The following is a 23,622-nucleotide window of genomic DNA, read 5'->3' as shown; positions in this document are numbered from 1 at the left end:
TTGTGGAATTAAGGAGACAAGTTTTTTGGGGCAAGGATTGTTTGACCTAACAAAAGTTTTCCATGGAAATAATGTCTGATATTTATAATTATAACATTTAATAGGTTGATTCCTCTGGAGCAGGACAGGGTGATGTGAGAGTAGAGGCCCAGTCACCTGGTGGAAGGATTCAAAATCTCACTGCAGTTTACAGACACGGACAATATATTGTTAACTTCTCACCATCTGAAGCTGGTATGTATGGCAGGATGTACTGTATATTCAAGACATAGTCTGTGAATTTATTATACCAATTGTTAATTATTTTAGATTATTTGTTGCTTCTTGAGGAAATTTTAAATAAGCCCAATCATAATTGAAAATGAGGTATTTAAGGTAGTACCCAACACCTTCACTAAAATTAATTTGGCTGTTTAATTTCTATAAAATTTTGACAAAGTATTTACTTTGACCCTTTGACAAAAATATAAAAATTTCAAAAAATTTGAGCCAACCATTTTATCAGAAAAATTACACTGGTTACATAGCAGTTTGACAAACACTAATTTTGATCATTGAGAAGCTTAATATTCCCTTAGCAACACAATTTAAGGTAGATTCATGGTATTCCGCCATCTTGGATTGAACAATCACAGTAAAAAATCGGTCTAGTTATTTGCCTAGATCTGCAAATTTGATGACAGATTGGCAATTTAATGGTTAGACTGTTTAATAATATAAAGAAAACTTGGCAATTTATTGTATAATCCAAAATATTTAAACAAGTATCATTTTTCTTGCTTTTAGAATCATTTTTTTCAAACCAGCCATTTAAGGGAAGATAACTCTTTTAGTAAAAAAATTATACTGGACAGATAGGGAATTTTTTTCTTTTTACTTATAGCAAGAAAACAAGTTCGGTGACACCATTTTTTCTTTTTATTTTCTTAAAACATGTTACAAAACCTATCTTTTCACAATTTATTTCAAAATTCTATCTCATAGATTTTTTTTTATGCACACAAATGTGTTTTTCCATGAACAATCTAACCAAATTAAGGCAATTTTCAACGACTCATAGCTTGAAAAATAGCACGGTGACCCCTCCTTTTTATTATATTTTTGAAAAGAGCATATTAAAATCTTCATTCTGGCTAAGTATAAGAAAATTCTGTCTCAAAAAATATTTACTTATGATCTACCTTAATTAAAACATTTAGCTGATTTTACAGAGTTATCTCCCTGTAGTGTTAGGTACCACCTTAACAAAATTGGGTTAAAAAATATCAGTGCATTCATGCTAAAATTAAAAATGGACAAGAACTTCTGCTTAATTGTACTGATTTTATCAATTACCAGTTATAATTTTCATTTCACAATTGTGAGTTTTCTCCCATAGTTTAAGCAATTTTTATTCACTGCATTCACTCTTAGGTTGACTCTTTATTTCTGTTGCTTTTATGAAAGTGGTATATTTTAAGTAAACGGTTTTGAAAAATGAATAAGAAAATAATAATATGCATCATTTATTTGAGTGTTATGTAGCTAAAATAAAATTTTGATGAAATAATGGTTCAGATTTTCGGTACAAACTATATGATAAATTGAGATTAGAACAAATTGATATTTCATTTGTTTAATTTTTCAGGTGTTTGGAACTTGTCAGTCCTTTATGATGGAGAACACATAAGTGGAAGTCCTTACTCAGTTGTAGTGTATGATCCAGCCTCAGTGAGAGTTTATGGACTAGAGGGGGGAATTGTAGGATCGGATCTAACTTTCCATGGTAAACACTTACCTAATGATAGTGTACTCAGATTGCCCATTGTACCCTAATTCTTGATGGATCCTTCTTTTCTGTAAATGTATCTACAGCTTAACAAATTAAGTTCATACTTAGGACAAAAAAAAAAATTGAATAAGTCATAATTAATTAAAATTCTTTGATAGCTTATGTAAATATAGAATCAAATTGGTATTTTTTTTCATTCATGGTTTTGTTACTGTGTTCAATTATTTGATTGAATAAATACAAACAAAAATGGTTTCTCTTGCAATATATATAGACAATAACTGTTTAGTGTCTTTAAATATCAGCTGTATTTGTACGAGGCTAGGAAACAAGGTGTATGCGAGCTTTTAGCGAGCTACTACACCTGTTTCGAGCCGAGTACAAATACAGCTGATATTTAAAGACACTAAACAGTTATTGTCTTTATCCTGCAATTAATTCTGTATATTGATTGTGTTTTGAAAGACACAAAAACGAACATATTTAGCATTTATTTTCGATTTGTAATCCCTTGAGGCCCGCGTAGTAATATTAAAATCACACATTACGCTGAAGACGGGTTCGCAAAAAAGAATCTCGAATGGTCAACAATAATACATAGCTCCAGGTGAATAATTATCTATTTTAACATAACAACTAATTTCAACAGTAAAAACAAATAACAAAACATTGTCAATTTTGAAACAGAAGTGTACGAGTTGTCCTACGCTTCAGACTTGACATTCACTAAACATGCATGCTGAAATTGACATGGTTGATTTTGTAACACAATCATACACATTCAAGAATTGTCATCGTCATTGGAATGCAACTGGAATACACATTCTGAGGTCACACAGGTTCAAACAATACTCAGTCCGGCAGTGGGCGGAGCTTTAAAGCGATATCTGTATAGTATACAGATACAGCATAGCGATATCTGTAGGGCTGTATCTGTATAGTAGGACACCCAATTGCAGGATAAATAGTAAATAAATAAATTACTTTCTTTTGTACGCTCTCAAATAAATATGCTGTAGAAAGATCCTTTTATAGGGAAGAGCATGTATATATAGTTCTTTTTTGTTACCCTATTTTTCATGTGTCACTTTTGACTGCTGTTAGCAGTTTGTATTACATGTATACTTTGATGTCTATAAAGTAATGGCTGATGATGTATGTGTTGTAACATATTTGGATATATCAAGTATGACTTAAAGGCTTGTTTTAAGATTAGTCTATGGTTGTAAATTTTCTCTATCGTTGATGAAGTTTGCTGTACATATGGAGTCTTGTGAGAAAATCAGTTGCCTAAGTTTCATTATCATTGGTAACTTCTCTTTTCAGCCGATCACTCAAGTGCTGGTGACGGTGACCTTGATGTGAATATATTGTATGAGGGGTCAAGAGTTCCTGCTAATGTAACAGAAGACAGCAGGGGAGTTAATAGGATAAACTTTACACCACAAGGAGCAGGAATCTACAAAGTTCACGTCAACTTTAACAGCACTGAGGTTAAAGGTAAAATTATTTTGATTTTAAAAGTTTACATCAGCCTTAATCATGTCAACTTTATTACTCTTAAAGGTTAAAGATGAAAATATTTCTTAAAGAAGAATTGTTTCAACTAATGTTTATTGTCTGGCCTTGACAATTAAAAAAACGAAATTAAGGTATGCTTTTTCCAACAATGGTGTTGGCATTGGCACTTCTCATTTCCATGACGATTATTTGACCCCACCCGCTCAGTCATGGTTTATTGACTGAAACTTTTGGATAGTTTATGTGTAAATTTACTGTTAAAGTTTGTGATTGGGTCAGTTAAAGGGGAACCATTAATGGTGTCTTTAATATTTAGTCCACAATTGTATGAGCAATGGGACAATTCATTTCCCTGGAGATAAGTTTACCCTGATCCTTCAGTCGTGGTTCATTGACTTTGAATATTTAGCATATTTTACTTTCAAAATTACAAAGAAGCAAGACAAAAAGAGGTTGACAGTTTATGGTTTCCTGTTGATAATTATAGTCTATTATATGGAGAGCAGGTTGAAGTACTATACATTTATGATATACATGTATCGGTAATAATCCACAGCATTAGCAAAATATGTCTGAGGAATAAATACATTTAAGAAATAAACTCAATCAATGAATATTTACATTTGCAATTTTTAGCAAAAAAAGTCTCATATCATCAACTTGGGTACTTTCTGTAACAGATAGAAAAGAAATGGATGGGGGTGAAAAATAGTGCTGACTACAAGCAAGGTAAAAGTGGCATTTGATAATAATTTTATAAATAACAATCTATTACAGGATCACCATACATGGTAGAAATATTTGGTGGAGGACGGGCCACAGTTAGTGGTGACGGCCTCAGTTTGGTTCCATTAAACAAGACAGCTTATTTCAATGTTGACACTCAGGGATCTTCAAGCAAAGTGGATGTTGAAATCACAGGTAAGAATTTCCTTTCTGAATTGCATATTGTATATGACTTCTGATTAACTAGAATTATTACCTCTTGTAACTGATTGTATTTATAGATTACTCCTCTCATTCCATTACTCTGGAACACCTGTTTAGACATTTGTTTTGGTTTATTCAATTTGTCTTTTAAATTTCTTTAAACAATCCTCTCAAAAAAATGTTTAAATATAGAAAAGATGTGGTCATGTTGAACTCTTCTCAAGAAGCCAAATGACACAGAAATTAACATCTATAGGTCACTGTACAGCCTTCAACAATGGGAAAAGTTAAGACTGGATTTAGATGTCAATCATCCTGATCAAATCATTAGGAGTGGTACTGGGCACTTCATGTAACTGTATCATGATCATCAGTAAAAATCGATTTTGATTTTTAGTGACTAAGGACCACTTAAAAGAAAGAAAATATCTCATTTAGCATTTGCTGCAGAATTAACATCTTTTACAGATCCATACATTTTATCACCATTTGTACACATTTAAATATATATTGAATGGATGTATATAGTATACTGTATGGATTGATGGTATTACACAGGAAAGCATTTACTTGTGGGCCATTTTGTTTGCATGTGGTTTGTTCAAATCTAAGTAGGAACAATACCAATTGTTCAACCTCATGCATGTCTCATTGTTACTGCAATCCAGTCTGACCCAAATTACCTTGGTGCACAGCAAGGTTTTATTTAAAAACTGTTCTTGAATTGATCTGATTTTGTTTTATATCAGTTTGTCTATCGATATACAAAAGTGTTGTCTTTAATTTGTCAAAAGTCAAGGGGTACACCTGTTTATAACATCCAATTAAACTGAACATAATGAAAATGTGTTAGTATATAGAGATTTATGTTTAAACAAATCAATGAACATAATAAAAGAAAATAGCTTTAAATAGAATGCATTAAGCTGTCCCCTGTAGCTTCTGTTGAGGCAACATCTTGAATTTGTAAAGCTTTATTCAGGGGAAAGGCTGCTCTAATTGCTGAACTCCAGGCTTCCAAAAGAATCATGCTTAAGCCATAACATTTTTTTAAACTATTACAACATGTCTACAGTATTGTCCAAATAATGGCTTATTTATAACAATAAGAAATACAGTAAAACTTCATAAGCTTGAATTCTGATTAGGAAATTGTTTTCCTTAGAATAGCACTGTCAAACTTACTAAACATAAATTTACCAATTACTATTCACACTGATTTTTGTGTCCACACTTGTTTTCCTTAGAAATATTTACATTTTTTTTATAGATTTTGTACATCCGAAGTCTTCAATAAATCTATGTGCAAAAGATATTAGATATTTTATGTTTTGTTCAAAATTATGGAACTGTTTTTTAAGTCTTTGTTTTCTTTTTTAAACAAAATACTGTGGTCCAATTTAATTTGCTCATGGTTTCAATTGCAATTACTGGTTCCTCATATGTTGATTATGTGTTGAAAAGTTAAAACCCACAACTGTTACAGAATTCCATTAACTGCTTATTTTAAAAACTATGATAAAGAAAGGATAGTATGCTTGTTTAAGGTGTGTATATTGTGCATTTGAAAAGAGTTCAGGGGCTTCTGAAGTTTTGTTGTAAAAATATCATATCATATTTAAATGTATGCTATTTTAACACATATTTAAACTTACAAATATGAATTGCAGATTTTCCAGCTGGTTTATGGATTATGTATATGTCCTTTGTTACCATGACGATTATTGGATACATTGAATGTTGCCATGGTGTTCATTTCATTTTCATTTCCATACATCACTATCATTTGCCCATTTCATATAAACATTGTCATTTTGAGTAAATAAGTGACTCTATTTATCACAGTAGAATTTGAATCATTTGTATGATTTGGGGTTCAAATTTATAAAATTACATTAAATTGCAATGATACCAATAAATAGCTTGTTAGACACAAATAAGAAAGAAAGAGTTATTTCCCTTGAACAAATTTTGCATGGAAAACTTTATTCAGACTATTCTATCTATTCACATTGACTTTCTAACTCGATTGCCTTGTGGTTCAACAAAGTTTAATTTTTTTCCCCATAGAAAATGTCATAATGCCATAAAAAATATCAAAATTCTTTATTAAGGTGGCTCGGGACTATTCGACTGCGCATAATTTCACGCATGAACTACAAAAGTATTTGTCGTAAATTCGATATATTTTTTTAAAATATTTTGATTGATTAGAAATGTTAATTCATTGTAGTTATGTGACTTATAGAATATTTTCGTTATTATCCATATTTGTTAAAGGGTCAAAATGACATTTCACCCATTTTCACCATTTTCCCGCCAAAATTTGGGTTTTAAGGCAAAATATTTTTTTTTCCTTATCGGTGACCTATGTTTTTTATTGGCTCATTCTTTGAAGCTATATTCCAGCTATTCATATAACAGTTTTGGACAAATTGTCATAGAACGTTTTTTTGATATTCCGATAAAAATATGTCAACACCTGTATTTTCCCTATCATTTCATTGAAAAATTTTCCCATTTACATACCTGTTTAAAAGTAAAATTTTGATCTTAAATGGTCCGTGACCCCTATTTTTTTTCGACCAATTTGATTCATTTTCTTCAAAGAATAAAATAACCAAAAATATGGCACTTCTGATAGAAACTTCGAATAGGCCCGAGCCACCTTAATGAACTATTTTTGTAATACTGACATTTTACTCCAAGTACATGTATATTGTGAAATTTAGGCTGGTTACCTACTCTATGGTAACCCATTCTGGTAATCAGTCAAGTCACATAAGAGCAACTAAAAATAGTAAAATCAAGCTTACATGTAGAGCAATTTGAAGAAAAAAAACTGGTAACTGTTTTGTGATGATTATGTTGGGTCTAGAAAATATCAAACAGTTTAATTTTTCCTCAAATCGCACAAATTGTAAGCCTGATTTATCTTCTTTTAGTTGCTCTTACTTGACCTGAATGAGTACCATAATGTCTTACCATAAAGTAGGTATGTAAATGCTGGAAATTAATTCTCTTTTAACTAAAATAACTTTTGTATATATTTGATAACTCAAAATATCACTTAAAGAAATTTCAGGAATGCCATTTAATTTAACCTCATATGCTTATACTCGGATTTTCAACTCGCCTCACAACATTCTTTGCTCATTTAATGTTGCATGAAGATATCTTGTAATACAGCATGATGATGTCATCATAACCAACAATCCAGAATATATTCCCTTGCGGTTTCGCATGGACAGACATATATATATACACACATATGCCCTGCGGACGCATGGATCGATATACCTTCGTGATATCTTACGCATGGAGGATATTTCTTGCTCGATCTGTTGCACCTTTTGTTTATTCACCGAATTATCAACCTCTGTGATTTTGTTAATAAGGTAAGTTAGAAATTGGTTGGCATGAAACTTGTCTTTCAAAAAATGATGCATTTTGGAAAATTTCTTTTCTATATCACATGCTTTTATATAGATGAAATATAAGAAGTTATAAATACAATATGGGAAATTAAAGTCATGTGTTAATATTTAAAAATGAGATTCAAATTTGATGCTAGCTTACTGATTATCAAATGTAAAATCTTTAGAAGTTTACAATATCTGAAAGGTGCTGTATGTGGAGCAGAAGAAATTTCCCAAAAAACATCAACAAATAAGTAGTTCAGAAAAAATTTAATGCCTGAAAAAGGAGCTGAAGCTTAAATAAATTGCTTATCTTTTAACAATCATTGTCAAAATAAGAGTAAATACATTCTATTATGTTTTTATAGAATCTTCTTTTTCTTGCTGTCATGAATGTTTGATTTTTATTTATTCACATTTGAGCACACTTTTACTTGATATATGCTCTGTCTTTTCACTAGAAATTTTGTTTGAGTGATTTAGAGAATTTCTCATTAGAGGAAAAATTGACCATATATTTTGACTTACAGGTCCGTCGGGACAACAGGTAAATAAAGTGGTGAAGAGAAAAAGCAGTGGACTTTACCAAGTTGAATATATACCAACAGAAGTTGGTAAGTTTATTAATACAGACTTCAGATCTTTAAGACAGTTTTGTCTTGTTTGTGCTAAGGTCCTTCAGAATAAATAAATACGCTAAAATTGAGAAAGGAAATGGGGAATGTGTCAAAGCGACAACAACCCGACCATAGAGTAGACAACAGCCAAGGCCACTAATGGGTCTTCAATGTAGCGAGAAACTCCTGCACCAGTAGGTGTCCTTCGGCTGGCCCCTTAAAATATATATACACTAGTACAGTGATAATGGATGTCATACTAAACTCCTAATTATACACAAGAAACTAGACTATTGATATTTGCTGAAGTTTCAAAACTAGCTTTTTTTCACATTTCCATGGTAAATAGTACCTCACAACCTTGATCTAATTTCAGTGTGCAGTGCTTAAAGAACTAAATTCAATCAAATATTATGGTTATTTGTCAAAGATGTTCAAAAAACATATTTGGTCCGAGACCACAATTGTCGTCCCTTGATTTTCGTTGTCCACAAATATAGTCCCTAGTGTTGACAGTGGGTTACTTGCCAATATTTTTTATACCCCTTCCAAATTTATTTCTCCATGTTTTATGCCTCAAATTGTAAGTAGGGGGGTGAAATTACACTGCAAAAAAAGTTGGGTTCAGAATTTTAAAGGAAAGTAGTGATTTGGTCCAGCTGAAAAAGGTTCAAAATTAGCACTTCGGAAGCTGTCAAAAGATTTCAAGACGCCCTAAAGAGAAAATTGTCCATATTTTTAGTTAGAGTCGATGAAGTTTTCTATAATTTTGATATAATTTGTCCCAAAAGTAGTACAACACACTGTAAAAATTTCATTGAGAAAGCGCAGGTGGGATTTTTTTAATTTTCATTTTTGTTCTAAAAGAAATGCACTACGAATTAATTGTGGTCTCGGACCTTTTGATGAGTAAATGATTTGGTGTTTGATATGTTGTTGTAATTGAGGTCCATGCATCAGCTATCCTTGGTATCTTATTTACATTTTCAAATGATAAACTTTTTTTCCGACGTAGTCGGTATAGTTTCGGTTTGTGCCCTTTGAACTTAAGGACGCTTAACTATGGCAACAGAATACGCATGCTCGAAAATCCTTTCTGTGATTGGACAAAATGCTGTCATGGTGGGTGATTTGGTTGTGTTTTAGCTCTTTGCATCCGTGACAGCTGTTTATTCGGGACAATTATATAATTTTTAATGTAAACTTTGTTGTACGAACGTACATGACTTTTAGAACACACCTACGCATGTGAGATTTCCGCAGGGTTTTGGTGAATGTAAACAGAAAAATACGAGGACCAAGAATACTGAACACAAACAGAGAAAACGTTATTTAAATGGTATCTTTGTGCTTCTGAAGGTTATCAAAATGATAATTTTAAACATATACTCAAATTTAAATACGTCTGATATCTTTTTTAAAGAAAGTTCTTGTTTTATTAAAAGATGGATTTAATAAAACACATGTTAAACCACAACACTTTAGTTTGCTGTTGCACAATCATCAATCCACCTCAGTGGCAAACAGAATAAAGGGCATATTTTGTAGTCGTGCTCCAGTGACTTCAAATTATAAATTCATAATGGTTTCTAATAAAGTTTCTTAATAGAAATGTATTAATGAATAAATTATAGCCCATAGACACAACTATCCACAAATGATACAGATCTAGAAGGTCAAATATTCACTAACCAATAAGCAAAGTTCAATTTTTGTCCATTTGTTTATAGGGCCCCACAAATTTCAGTTTTTTTTTAAATCTTTAAAAAGTTTTGTAATAAACTAGGAAGTTGTTTCAAGAAAAGGAATAGGGTCACTCTGATTGATTTAATGTGGTTAACTTTTCATTTATGGTCCAGATTAAGGCAAATACAAGTCAGATTACAAGTAATAATACAAAAATGTATTTGAAATAAAGACACATTACTGGTGGCACTATGTGTTTTGATGGTATTGAACTCAAATTGGAGTTTACTGGCATATTCCATACATGTGACAGAGTTGTCAAGCCACAACTGGAGATTTGGAAATTTTCAGCTGGAGTTTGGGCCTCATAACTTGAGATTTTTTATCGACCTTTTTATCGACATATGCAAGATTTTTTATCGACATATGCAAGATTTTTTTGTGTGTGTTTAAACTGCATATCTTCCTTTTTTGTTAAAACACAACACTGATTCCATACCTTTTAGCACCTACATAGCCATTTTGCTTAGTAAAATAGAAGATAGGGGGGTTTAAATATTTTTTCATCATAATTTTATATAGTTCAGTACAGTGATCAGCCACCATACATAGTTGGCAAAAAGTACATCTGCTTTAGCCACATTGTCAACTTTTGTACCACTACTGAACATATTTGTAACAGAAGGTGTTGAATTGATAAAGTTGTGGGCTTTCTGGTGGGTAGCTGTCTCCATATTTTTGGTCAAGTAATTAGGGCCACCATAGTCAGCTTTGCATGAAGTGTAGTAAGCATGGTCTTGACCCTTGTCACTGGTTGATCTATTTAAATATACATGTATCATCCAGTTTTGGTTCTAACTGAAAATGTTCATGTCAATACAAATTTGTAAACTTATCTCAAAGGAGTCATTGAAGAAATGCCTAGAAGGCATATTCAGAGTTAACTGTCATATGTGAGCTTTCAATCATTCAAGATTGTGTTGACATGTATAATCACTGGAGTGTGACTTCAAGGTTAATCAAGTTCACTCTCTGAACAATTACTCATTCAGACAAAGTACTCACATTTGAACACATAAACAATTTGTTATTTGGATTGATAAGGATAAGGATAAGGATAAGGATAAGATTAGGTCAACATGGCAGTGGTACAACCAAGATATTTCTGTGACAGTCTCATTGAATATAGAAATCCTCACATACAAAGCCTTTATCCCAGAGAGTCATTGTCATTTTCCACTTCAGCTTATGAGGTTCTACAGATGTTGGATCATGCAACTGATGAGGGTATTTATTTTACTGTGAAAGGATTTTAATTTGTGTGGATTATTATTCTAATGTCATTCATTTGTAGAAAAATCGATGGTTTGTAGATATTTAAATTGTTCATTGTATTGCTCAGATTGGTTTAATGATATTTGCAAATTTTGTTTTTTTCTCTCTTTTGTAAAGCATTTGTAATTGTTGTCTCGCTTGCAATGAAAGTCCCAGTATGCGAAACATATGTATTTCTATCTGGCGCTTGGGGAATAAAGCTTTCTATATCTGAATGTAGAACACCTGGAGGCTTCATATCTTGTATGCAGGTACCTCATGTTACAAAGGTTCCGTCTGTTATTCAATGCTGTTGACTTCATTTTCATGGTTCACTGACTTTTATTAAAAAATTATGAGTATTAGGATCACCATATTTGGTATATGCATTCCTTGCAATGTCTATATGTCCGTCAGACAGGATTCACCTGACCTCGATCTCATTTCATAGATCAATGATGAAGGTTAAAGTTATGTGATTAGGTCTGTTTGTCAAATAGTTTAAGCAGCAGGCAACTATATGTGGTGTATCGAATGACTAATGAGTACATGTCAGTCTAGCAGGTTTTATCTGACCTTGACCTCATCTTCATGCAGGGGTCGAATTTAAGCTTTTGTGTGTACTGGTAAGCTAGACTAGTGGACTGAAAAATCTGCTGGTCCGGCTCCAAATCTACTGGTCCTGCAAAAATGACATTCATTTGACAAACTCTAAAATAAATGATAGATGCTTACTTTTATTTTCACGATCCTGATTTTGATAAAGGCTTTGATAATCTCAATGATTTTCTTCATCAAAATCAGGATCAACAACAGAAAAAATATCAACATTGTCTTCCACATCATCACCATCCACACGACGACCATAGGGTGCCTGACTGGGTCGTCTGGAGCACTGTCCAGAAATTATCAACATTTCAATAGCTTAACAAGTATCATCTCAGAAAACCCTCTTTCTGCATCAGCAGAACGAGCAGGAAGGGAAAGAATTAAATCCATAAGTCCTAGAATTAAAAAAAAAATGTCCAGTGGTTCAACTCCTTCCAAAAATTACCACTTTTTGTGTTGTTGTTTTGGACTCTCACCTGAAATATTATAAACCAGTTGATTTCGCAGGTATTTTTTTTTGTAAACAAAACATGATTGTGATTTTTATCGACTAATTTCTACTGGTCTGACAGACCACCTGCTAACAAAATCTACTGGTTTAACGCAAATTCTACTGGTCTGAGACCACTGGACTAGCGCTAATTTTGACCCCTGTTTTCATGGTTCATTGGTTAATGTTAAGTTTTTTGTGGTTTGGACTGTATTTCAAGTACTATAAGCAATAGCAATACTATATTTGGTGTATGGACAGATTGTAAGGTGTACATGTCTGTCTGACATGAATCATCCGACCTTAAGTCATAAAGTTATAAAACTTATTGATAATGCATACCCAGAAAACATATGTCAAGATTGATATTGGGTGGTGCACTTTTACCATTCTTGAGTTATGCCCCTTTATAAATGGAAAAAATTCTAAATCTGTCGTTTCTGTTCTCTAACTTTAGTTCTCCTCAACTAAATGTAGTGAAACTTATACACAATTATTGTAATCACAAAACAGTCTAAACTATGTGAATCCATCTGTATGTGGAATTTGAATCATGCATATTTACAAGTAAGGATATCTCATACCTTATAGTCACATTTTCAATTTATTTTGTTATTGCAAAGGTAGCCTGATAAGCTTTATTTTATTGTGTTCTTTTTATTTGTTTTTAATGAAATATGTATTTTACTTTTTTTGTTTAGGTGAACATAAAATTGATGTGTTTCATGGTGGTCATCCTATTCAAAGTGGACCATTTAAAGCTAAAGTGTACAGTTCTGATGGTATTATTGTTACAAATGTGCCTCCTGTGTGTATGTATGGAAATCCAGTTAAATTCAATAGTAAGTTTATTTCCATAACTGAAAAACAATGTACAAAATAACAATTTGGGGTTTAAGAAGAAAAAAAATTCTTAAGAAACACTGTATATTTAATGTATTTAGGCAAAATAATTATCGACATACTAGAAGGAAGGTCCAAATGGTTGTATTGACAAAATTACTATAATATATTGATATGAATTGCCATGTACTAGTAATGTTCAACATTTAAGATTTTTTTGTATGAATTTTAACACAATTTTTGTCTCAATTCAAAACAAGTGTGTAGTGTAGGCAGCATTTGCATTGCATTATTTGTTCTTTATTTCAACATATGTGTCTATGATAGCAGTTCCTAAAAATAGGCAACAGATGTGCCTATCTATGTTAGCAGTTAATTAATAGCAATATATGTGCCTGTGTAACAGTTCCTTATAAATAGCAACCATGTGCATGTGTTAACCATTCCTTAATAGCAACACATGTACTTGTTTAATAGTCCTTCATAGCAACACATGTACTTGTTTAATAGTCCTTAATAGCAACACATGTACTTGTTTAATAGTCCTTAATAGCAACACATGTACTTGTTTAATAGTCCTTAATAGCAACACATGTACTTGTTTAATAGTCCTTCATAGCAACACATGTACTTGTTTAATAGTCCTTCATAGCAACACATGTACTTGTTTAATAGTCCTTCATAGCAACATCCTTAATAGCAACACATGTACTTGTTTAATAGTCCTTAATAGCAACACATGTACTTGTTTAATAGTCCTTCATAGCAACACATGTACTTGTTTAATAGTCCTTAATAGCAACACATGTACTTGTTTAATAGTCCTTAATAGCAACACATGTACTTGTTTAATAGTCCTTAATAGCAACACATGTACTTGTTTAATAGTCCTTCATAGCAACACATGTACTTGTTTAATAGTCCTTCATAGCAACACATGTACTTGTTTAATAGTCCTTCATAGCAACATCCTTAATAGCAACACATGTACTTGTTTAATAGTCCTTAATAGCAACACATGTACTTGTTTAATAGTCCTTCATAGCAACACATGTACTTGTTTAATAGTCCTTCATAGCAACACATGTACTTGTTTAATAGACCTTAATAGCAACACATGTACTTGTTTAATAGTCCTTAATAGCAACACATGTACTTCTTTAATAGTCCTTAATAGCAACACATTTACTTGTTTTATCTGTGTTAACAGTTCTTTAATAGCAACACATGTGCATGCGTTTACAGTTCCTAAATAGCAACACATGTGCTTATTTTAACAGTTCCTTAATAGTAACACATGTGCATGTGTTAGCAGTTTCTTGATAGCAACTCATGTACCTGTGTTAAACGTTCCTTAATAGCAACACATGTGCCATTGTTAACAGTTCCTTAATATGGTTTAAATGTTTTGATTGCAGTAAATGCTGAAAAGGCTGGACCAGGAAACATAGAAATAATGATCAATAGTGGGACTATACCTTGTCAAGTACAGACCCTCAATGAACATGAGGACAAATATTTTGAAGCATCATTTATAGCAGAAGCTCCAAAGCCTCATTTAGTAGAGATGAAGTTCAATAAAAAAGAAGTTATAGGTAACTTATTACTATTGGTGAGACTAAATCAATGAATTTTTTATTTTTTTAAAGATGTAAACCTAACAACAGAATAACAAATATTTTAATCAGTGTATTATCAAGAAACTTTTCTGTAAAATGATTGACATAAAAAAGAAATACTTGAAAGCATTGACATAATAAACTTTGAGGAGAAAAAAAACTACCATTCAGTCAATGTCAGAACATAATCCCATATTTGAACTTTATGTAACATTGTAATATATATCTTGTAATATTTCATTAATAAATACTGTTTAAACTAATGTCAGAACCAATAATTGTTTCATTACAGCCGATTTCATTGAGTGTGTAGGCAAAGGTAATATCGTTTGTAAGCTTGCTTGTTAGCTGAACCATTAAGTCATTATAAGGTCAGGTATACTACCCTCCTTTCGAAAAAGCCTAGTCCAACAGACAGCTAGATTGGATATATGTTGGAGAAGTCTACTCTTAAAGTAGGGTAGTTTACCTAACCTAACAATGACTTCACAGTTTAGCTAACAAGCAAGCTAACCAAAAACATTATCTTTCGCTACACACTCAATGAAATCGTCTGTAAGTAAATAACTGGTAAATACTTTTTAGCTCACCTGGCCCAGCTTTTCCCATCACTTGGCGTCCGTCGTCGTCCGTCGGTAGCTTTTACAAAAAATCTTCTCCTCTAAAACTACTGGGTCAAATTAATCCAAACTTGGCCACAATCATCATTAGGGTATTTAGTTTAAAAAATGTGTTGCGTGACCCTGCCAACCAACCAAGATGGCTGCCATGGCTAAAAATAGAACAATGGGGTAAAATGTAGATTTTGGCTTGAATATTATAATAGATAGAGATAAACTGTAAACAGCAATAATGTTCAGCAAAGTAAGATCTACAAATAAGTCAGACATGACCAAAATTGTCAGTTGACCCATTAAAGAGTTATTCCCCTTAATAGTCAATTTTTAACCATCTTTCTAAAATTTTAGTATTCTTTTAAAAAATCTTCTCCTGAAACTACTGGGCCAAATTTAACCAAAGTTGGCCACAATCATCATTTGGGTATCTTGCTTTAAAAATGTGTGGTGTGACCCTGCCAACCAAACAAGGTGGCGGCCATGGCTAAAACTAGTACATAGGGGCGAAATGTAGATTTTGGCTTATATCTCTGAAACCAAAGCATTTAGAGCAAATCTGTCCGGGATAAATTGTTTATCAGGTCAAGATCTATCTGCCCTGAAATTTTCAGACTAAACAGACAACCTGTTGTTGGGTTGCTGCCCCAGAATTAGTAATTTTATGGAAATTTTGCAGTTTTTGGTTAATATCTTGAATATTATAATAGATAGAGATAAACTGTAAAAAGCAATTATGTTCAGCAAAGTAAGATCTACAAATAAGTCAAATGACTAAAATTGTCAGTTTACCCCTTAAGGAGTTATTGCCCTTTATAGTAATTTTTTAACAATTTTCATAAATTTTTGTAAATTTTTGTAAATTTTTAGAATATATTTTCCACTGTAATTACTGGGCCAAGTTCATTATAGATAGAGATAATTGCAGATAATTGTAGCAACAAGAATGATTAGTAAAGTAAGATCTACAAACACATCACGATCACCAAAACACAATTTCGTCATGAGTTTATCTGTGTCCATTGTTTAATATGCACCAAGGTGAGCGAAACACGCTCTTGAGAGCCTCTAGTTTGTCTCCTCATTAAGTTTGGTAGTAACTTTTTCTTCATACTATTTTTCAAAAAATGGTTTAACATCAAGAGAACAGCAATTTGAAAAGACTGAACACAGCTCACCAAGTTGTCAAATATATTATAAAATTAAAATTCATGATTTGTTTAAATTTAAAACAGAATGGTAATTTCTCATTTTACTTTTTTCATTATTTTTTAGATTAGTTTTAAAACATATGTTTTGTTCTTTTTCAGGAAGTCCATGGACCGTAGCAGTGATAGACCCAAAGAGTTTCAATGTCACAGGAGATGGATTATATTTATGTCACACAAATAAAAAAGCTAGCTTTAATATCAATAACAAAGGGGAGATAAATCAATCTTTTTTGCATTTAAAAATATCAGGTAAAATGGTGGAAAGATAAAAATGTGAAACCATGCATTTATCATGTTATACTTTCTTAACAAACAAAAGTTTCTTGAAATACCAAATTATTTATACAATCTCTTCAATCATGAAAAAGGTTGATAGTTTTTATTAATCTTCCAAGACCCTTTTTGCTTGGATTGGTGACTATGTACATATACTATACATTTTTTTCTTCAAAATATTGAGTGTTTTTGATGAAAGATGTCTTAGTTGTCTGTGTCATTGAGTTAAAATCTACTCTATGTATACTCTATATTTCATTTAATGCATACTCCAGAAAAGGGCTTTTATAAAAACAGCAAATGCAGGATGTTTGAATTTTCTTAAACTATTTGGCCATTACCTTTTTTGATCTTTTTATGAAATGTTTACAGTCATCATTGGTTCCTCAAGAAGTCTTCTATTCTTGCCTCCTACTCTTGAAGTTTATTTTCAATCGTACAGAAATTAAACCTTATGGGAAGGAAATATGTCCATCTGTTATTTGTTTTTGAGTTACTACCCCTGAATGGAGAAATTTATATTGTCAAAATCTTTCTGTAGTATATTTTGATAATATCCAGACATTATGCAAATGTCATAGGAACTGCTTCTTTGTCCCCTGTATTTGCTTATTGCCTTGCAATTGTCTATCCCAATTTCTCAAAAAATATCAAGTAATTATTCTTCATCCTTTCTTATGCTGAAACCGACAAACATCATTTATTCAGTGTTATTTAAACTGAAAAAGGATATTATATGTAAAAAAGTATTGTAAACTGTTTTGAATAAATGAAATGAAAGACAATAATGTGTTTTATTCAGTTATTATTTTGTTTTTATAACCTTGCACTATTAGTTTTAGCTAATTGCACAAACTAACCGTGTGTTTTAACATCATGTATAGATAGAATTTGCAAAATGATTTCGTTTTTGGACTACGCTTTGTTATAAACTAAGATAAGATTTATTCTTTTCAGCACCAAGTAAAAGAACAGTGCCGTACAACATCAGAAGGACAAAAGAGGGACATATTGTAGAATACATCCCTACAGAAGTTGGTAGGTAATCTGAGATAATTTTGGGAGGTTTCATGAAAGAGTAGCTCTTCCCAAGGTGCAATGTTTGCCAATACATCTGTTTTGCATCAGATGGACTGTTAAAAATGGCTTCTTGGAAAAAAGAACTCTTGGAAGTTGGGTTCTGCTTTTTTTTCAAATAATCAGATAATGTACTTAAGCATGCTAAGCTTATGAGTGCTACTTACGGATGCCAAAATGCAACATATGCTTTAGAATGTTTTAAAATTGATAGTAATTTTCATTCAATTTGTTTAGAGAAATGGGAACTCTTTACCATCTATGATTGTTTCGGAGCATGCTTGCATATATATGAAAAACAAATAGAATTTGGATATAAGCAGTGAAAGAATGTCATAAAATTGTTGCTATCTTTTTATGATGAACAGTTGCTAGCATTGTAGGCAATATAATCCCTCTTATAGTTTCTACAACAAATTTAAAGTTTTATATTCCAGTAACAAGAAATTTCAGTTAACTTTAAAAAATGGAAATTGTTCAAGTTATTTAAATTATTTAAAGAAAAGAAAGTCACCTTGATAATTTTACAGTTTCTACTTTGTAACCTTACAAGTTTTAAAATAGATATTCTTGTAACTTTAGGTGATCACAGAATTGAGATAAAGTATGGTGATAGTGAGATTGAAGGCAGTCCGTTTACAGCTAAGGCATACGATACACATGCTATCAGGGTATCAAGGTTTGGTGATACACTGGTTGGGAAATCAGTAGATTTTACAAGTAAGATAATACAAGGTTTATGATCAAAGTTTTTATAATATTAGAAAGAAACAGCATAAAGTGAAGCATCTGATCCATAGTGGATTCATTATAATTTATGGAATACCAATTTTTATGCCCAATTTATGGGCATTATGTTTTCTGGTCTGTGTGTCTGTTTGTTCGTTTGTTGGTTTCGTTCCTTCTTTCGTTTGTCTGTCCCGCTTCAGGTTAAAGTTTATGAAGTTTTTGATGAAGTTGAAGTCCAATCAACTTGAAACTAAGTAAACATGTTCCCTATGATAAGATCTTTCTGATTTTAATGCCAAATTAGAGATTTTATCCCATTTTCATGGTCCACTGAACATAGAAAATGATAGTGTGGATGATCTGTGTACTTGGGACACATTCTTGTTGTTAATTTCTTTAAAATGCTTAACTAAGTACAAACTTTCTATTCGCTTATCTGCAGTTTTGAGCAAAACTGCAAATAAATAATCGTGAAAAAAAAGTTATCCTGCATCCAAAATTATAATAAATTATGACAAAAATAACCAAGCAATGTTACCAGTACTAAAAAATGAAAGAACAGGAAATAAGAAGAATGCTAATGTAGGTTACTGTATACATACTCTGAAATAAGCCATGGTGAAATATTTAGGATATGTTAACATTTTCTATTCAAAGTTGATGTAACCAGTGCAGGAGAAGGCCAGTTAGAAATTATGGTTAACAATGGAAACCTTCCTAACACGGTGGAAATGGAAAATGCTGGAGTTTATAAAATAGCATTTACACCAGAGCAGGCAGGGAAACAGTATGTGGATATAAATTTCAACAGGGAACCATTACCAGGTATGTTTTTGAAAAAGACAATAGTTAATTTTATTGCTATTTCCATAATCATCAATTTTCCTTTTTTGCGCCTTTGTTGTGATAATGCATATGACTGAAAAGAGTTTTTATCCATCTGGTAGAAGGATAGTGTGATATCTTTGGTCTTTTTTAATAACCTGACTTTGATGAATTTGTATTCCGGAAACTTTTGTTCTTTTCAAAACTATAGATAATCTAAAAGTATCACAATTTAAATTTTGAGAGTTATGTATGTTCAAATTATTTTAAATTATTGAATTTTTATATTTTCTATACAAGTAAAATTATTTGAGTCATTTCTACTGCATAATATTCCCTAATGAAAAGTATTTCATCTAAAACAAGCTATTACCACAATTTTTTGGACGATTAATATGATTTAAGTCGTGAGGCTATCAAATAAGAATAAAAAATCTTGTTCATTTGTGAATTATCTCCCCTTTTTATATTTCAAAATCCAGATTCCCCTTTTACCTGCATGGCATTAGATGTGACTGGTGCCCTTGTCAGAGGACTGAAGAGTGTGTTACCAACAGACAAATCCTCAACCTTTACCATACAGTCAGAAGGTGTAGGATCCTTAGAAGCCGCAGTTGATGTTCAGATATACAGTAAGTAGTCTGCTGGGAAATAAGTAAGAAACAAAACCAACATGGTTTCTGGTCCAGAACAGCAGCATTATTATAAGTAATTTTAGATGTTGAGGATATTTGGCAATTTTTGAATGAACAGTCATGATAGATCTACAATATACCATGGAAATGAGAAACCATTGAATTCTTTGTTTGAAATGATTATTTGGAAATTAAGGACATGCACATTTTGTTTAATATGGTACACTGTTAAGTATAAGAGCAAAGTATAGTTACTAATCTCAAAATAGATTTTACTCATCCTATATACGGTAAGTATGGAAATGAACAGATCCAGGTTACACTATTGTCAGACCTTCAATTTACAAAAGAAGGGATATCTTATTTTGTGTTTGTAGTATACATCCCCTATTAATCTACCCCATGTATATTGATTAAGACCATATTAACTCAGTGTTTGTGAAAACATATATTGTTATTCAAATTTTACTAATACTTTTTACAAAGCTGCTTGTTTCAGGTATTGCATTTTATTAACAATTATTTTTTTTAGATTTTCAGATTTTTCAGCATGGGTGTATGTGGCATGACAACAATAAACAGATTTATTGAAGTAGCTTATGAAAAGGTTATTAATTGCATACCTATAAATGAAAGAGAAAAATCTGAACTGCATGAAAATACAATAATTTCCAAAATCTTTAAGCTAAATTGAAGCTTTTAGTTGACTTTCTCTCAGTAACCTCTATTTGCCAAATTTAAATAGTTTATCTTGTGTTTTCCTTTTACTCCGAAAAAATGTTACTTTTGAATTTATTCTTTAATTGATTGTTATTATTTTGTAAAATAGTTTTTACTATTGAGATGCGTTTTTGCTAGCATCATAAAATATGTAAGCTCTGTGTTTTGACAAAATAATAAAATTATTAAACCATTGTCTTCACAAAAAAAAACTGACAATATAATTACAAAACTAAATTAAACTTAAAAAGTGATTGTTGATCAATTTTCATAGACCTCTTTTTCAAGCTTTGCTAGGTATGCAGTTTTAACTTTTTATGTCCATATGTGTGTGTCCCTAGTGCTAGCCAGATACTTTGTAATAATTGTTTATTTGTAAATTATATATTATTATTTAAAGTATTTTCTTCTGTTGAACTTTTAGATTCATTAGTACTGTTGGTGGAGTTATCATATTTGTTTATCTTGTTATCCCAGTAGTAAAATTTTATATTATTAAGAAATGTATTGTAAAAGCATGAATTTTGGGTAGTAGATGCATGTTATTTTGAGATTTGATGCTCAAGAATTGCTAGAATTAGTATGACTTTTGCCGATATTAAACGTTTTGCTTTGATTTGGTGAATTTTTGCATGAAGTAGCTTGGGAAGATAGGCATGCCAGATGTTTGAAGGATGAAATAGATAACTTATGATGGTGAGTACATAATTAACATTAAGATGCATTTGTCACACAGTAGATTCATTAATATTCGTTGGATACCAATTTTTTGTTGATTTCGTGGGTACAGGTCAACCAAGAATTCAAATTTTCAACGCATAGTATATTTTCAATAGGCTTTAAATTGTTATTTGGATTGAGAGTTGTCTCATTGGCAATCACACCACATCTTCCTATATCTATTTGTATACAGAGATTGGCAAAACCACGAAATCAGATATCAACGAATATATAAGTTTTCAGCAATCCACGAAAATTGGTACCCACGAAAATAAATGAATCCACAGTATTCTTTAAAAAGATTTCAATAAAACAATGAAAATCAAATTTTTAAGAATTTAGATTGTTCATTGCTTAATACATTTGGTAAAATTATTATTGATGTGTAGGAAACTGAAAACTGATTTATAAATATTTGATGCACTACAAGTTGATTTTACAGTGACTGGAACTTAAAAGTGTCAAATTTAAGAAATTTTGAAAAGATCAATAATGATCATAGTAGAAGATAACTAATATGTATATAAGAACTGAAACTAACTTCTGCAGTTTTTCAAAATTTATTACAGGTCCTTCTGGGAAGAAGATGTTAGTGAAAACATCACATGACAATTCAGAGAAGGAACTGTTGGTAGAATTTGAACCAAGAGAAGTTGGTTAGGTTATTTCTTGCTTTAAGCCTTAGTATTACTAACTTACAACCTTTTGTTTATGTATCCTCCCTCCTATCTTTTACTGGGTAATTAAGAGGTCAATTTATGGTTTTAAACAATAGACATGTGCCTTAAAATTATGTCAAGCAATATTGCCTTGCATCAAAAACAATTTGTTCTGATTTTATTTTGATTTATTTTATCATTAGATTTTAGTTTTTTCTCAACAAACCACGTAATGCTATGTATTATTTTTTAATAGAGCACATCTTTGAGTAGATCATAATTCATTTGGTAAGTTGATTCAACTACATTCAAGTTTGGTTGATTGCATTTAAAAGTGTGACAAGACAGCGGCAGATCCAGGGAGAGGGTTCCCGGGATTGGAACCCCCCTTTTTTGGACGATCAATGCATTTGAATAGGGGCATATAGTTGGAACCCCCCCCCCCCATTTGTCCTGGGTTGGGAAACCCCCCTTTTTAAAATGGCTGGATCCGTCCCTGCAAGATACATAGAGGGGTACACTGGCTTATCAATTTGTTTGTCATGACATTCAAACTTTAGATCAATGATAACTAAATAATAGAGAAAGTATGTTGGGTATTCATCCATGACACAATCAGTACACAGGGTTCTCACTAAGATGATTCCATGAGTCCTGGACTCATAAAAATCTGTCTGGTCTCACCATTTTTAAAACTGCATCAAGATTGAAACATTTTATGTATTAACTAAATACACATCATCATTCTATAGCAAAAGTTTAATAGTAATCTGAATTAAATGTCATTTCATTGCTCTATTGCTTTTTGGAGACTAAAATAATAAATTGGATTGCAATAAATACTTCATCTTACTGTTTGACTTGCCATAGCCAAAAATGAAGAGTCCCTGGACTCGCATTCAAATACCCTTAATGAGTACAAGCACAGAAAAAAAACCTCAAAAAGCAATGGAACAGCCCCTTTATTGCTATTCTTCATCGACTTTCTTCACAATTTATTTCCACAAGTTTTCTTTTAATTTCCCCCCTCCAAGATGAAATCTTTTAGCGTTAATATTCATCATAAATAATATATATACATATTTCAGGTGAATACCAAATAGACTTGAAAGTTGGAGATCATCATATAATGGAAAGTCCATACACATTTAAAACATTTGGCCCTTCAGAAGTGGAGGTGACTTTGGTGGATAGATGTTTCACTAAAGAGGAATGTACCTTACATGGTATGTAAAGTGGACAAAAAGAAATAGTTTTCTGTTAAATTTTAATCCTTGATTAGGTTAGCTTATTGTAGACTTCACATAATGGTTTCCTGTAAAATCCATTCATATTTA

General features: G+C 31.7%; 2 protein-coding genes across 4 annotated transcripts in view; both read left to right on the top strand.

Moving 5' to 3' along the window:
- LOC143069377 (filamin-B-like) overlaps window positions 1–23,622 on the top strand; it is a 61,421-nt gene that overhangs the window by 17,449 nt on the left and 20,350 nt on the right. Inside the window, exons 9-22 of one of the 3 annotated variants that reach the window (XM_076243972.1) lie at window positions 105–234; window positions 1,628–1,765; window positions 3,098–3,271; window positions 4,070–4,213; window positions 8,172–8,255; window positions 13,059–13,199; window positions 14,619–14,795; window positions 16,744–16,893; window positions 17,878–17,958; window positions 18,580–18,717; window positions 19,384–19,551; window positions 20,034–20,183; window positions 22,196–22,282; window positions 23,374–23,511. In XM_076243972.1, coding sequence (XP_076100087.1) covers window positions 105–234; window positions 1,628–1,765; window positions 3,098–3,271; window positions 4,070–4,213; window positions 8,172–8,255; window positions 13,059–13,199; window positions 14,619–14,795; window positions 16,744–16,893; window positions 17,878–17,958; window positions 18,580–18,717; window positions 19,384–19,551; window positions 20,034–20,183; window positions 22,196–22,282; window positions 23,374–23,511 — 1,900 coding nt within the window. The remainder of the gene's footprint in view (window positions 1–104; window positions 235–1,627; window positions 1,766–3,097; window positions 3,272–4,069; window positions 4,214–8,171; window positions 8,256–13,058; window positions 13,200–14,618; window positions 14,796–16,743; window positions 16,894–17,877; window positions 17,959–18,579; window positions 18,718–19,383; window positions 19,552–20,033; window positions 20,184–22,195; window positions 22,283–23,373; window positions 23,512–23,622) is intronic. The other 2 variants (XM_076243974.1, XM_076243973.1) reach the window with 2 other exon arrangements.
- LOC143069833 (uncharacterized) lies at window positions 13,228–14,456 on the top strand. The gene is made up of 3 exons (XM_076244638.1): window positions 13,228–13,282; window positions 13,744–13,866; window positions 14,056–14,456. Exons 1-3 carry the CDS (start codon window positions 13,228–13,230, stop codon window positions 14,454–14,456), a joined length of 579 nt encoding a protein of 192 aa, XP_076100753.1.

This window comes from Mytilus galloprovincialis, chromosome 3 (assembly GCF_965363235.1).
Source record: "Mytilus galloprovincialis chromosome 3, xbMytGall1.hap1.1, whole genome shotgun sequence".
NCBI lineage: Eukaryota > Metazoa > Mollusca > Bivalvia > Mytilida > Mytilidae > Mytilus > Mytilus galloprovincialis.
This window is presented reverse-complemented; position numbering and strand designations above follow the sequence as displayed.

Coding starts and splice junctions, on each gene's coding strand:
- LOC143069833 (XM_076244638.1), top strand. CDS start 13,228: ATGTACAAAATAACAATTTGGGGTTTAAGAAGAAAAAAAATTCTTAAG. Junction 13,283..13,743: donor AAAAATTCTTAAGAAACACT/GTATATTTAATG, acceptor CTTGTTTAATAG/TCCTTAATAGCAACACATGT. Junction 13,867..14,055: donor TCATAGCAACACATGTACTT/GTTTAATAGTCC, acceptor CTTGTTTAATAG/TCCTTAATAGCAACACATGT.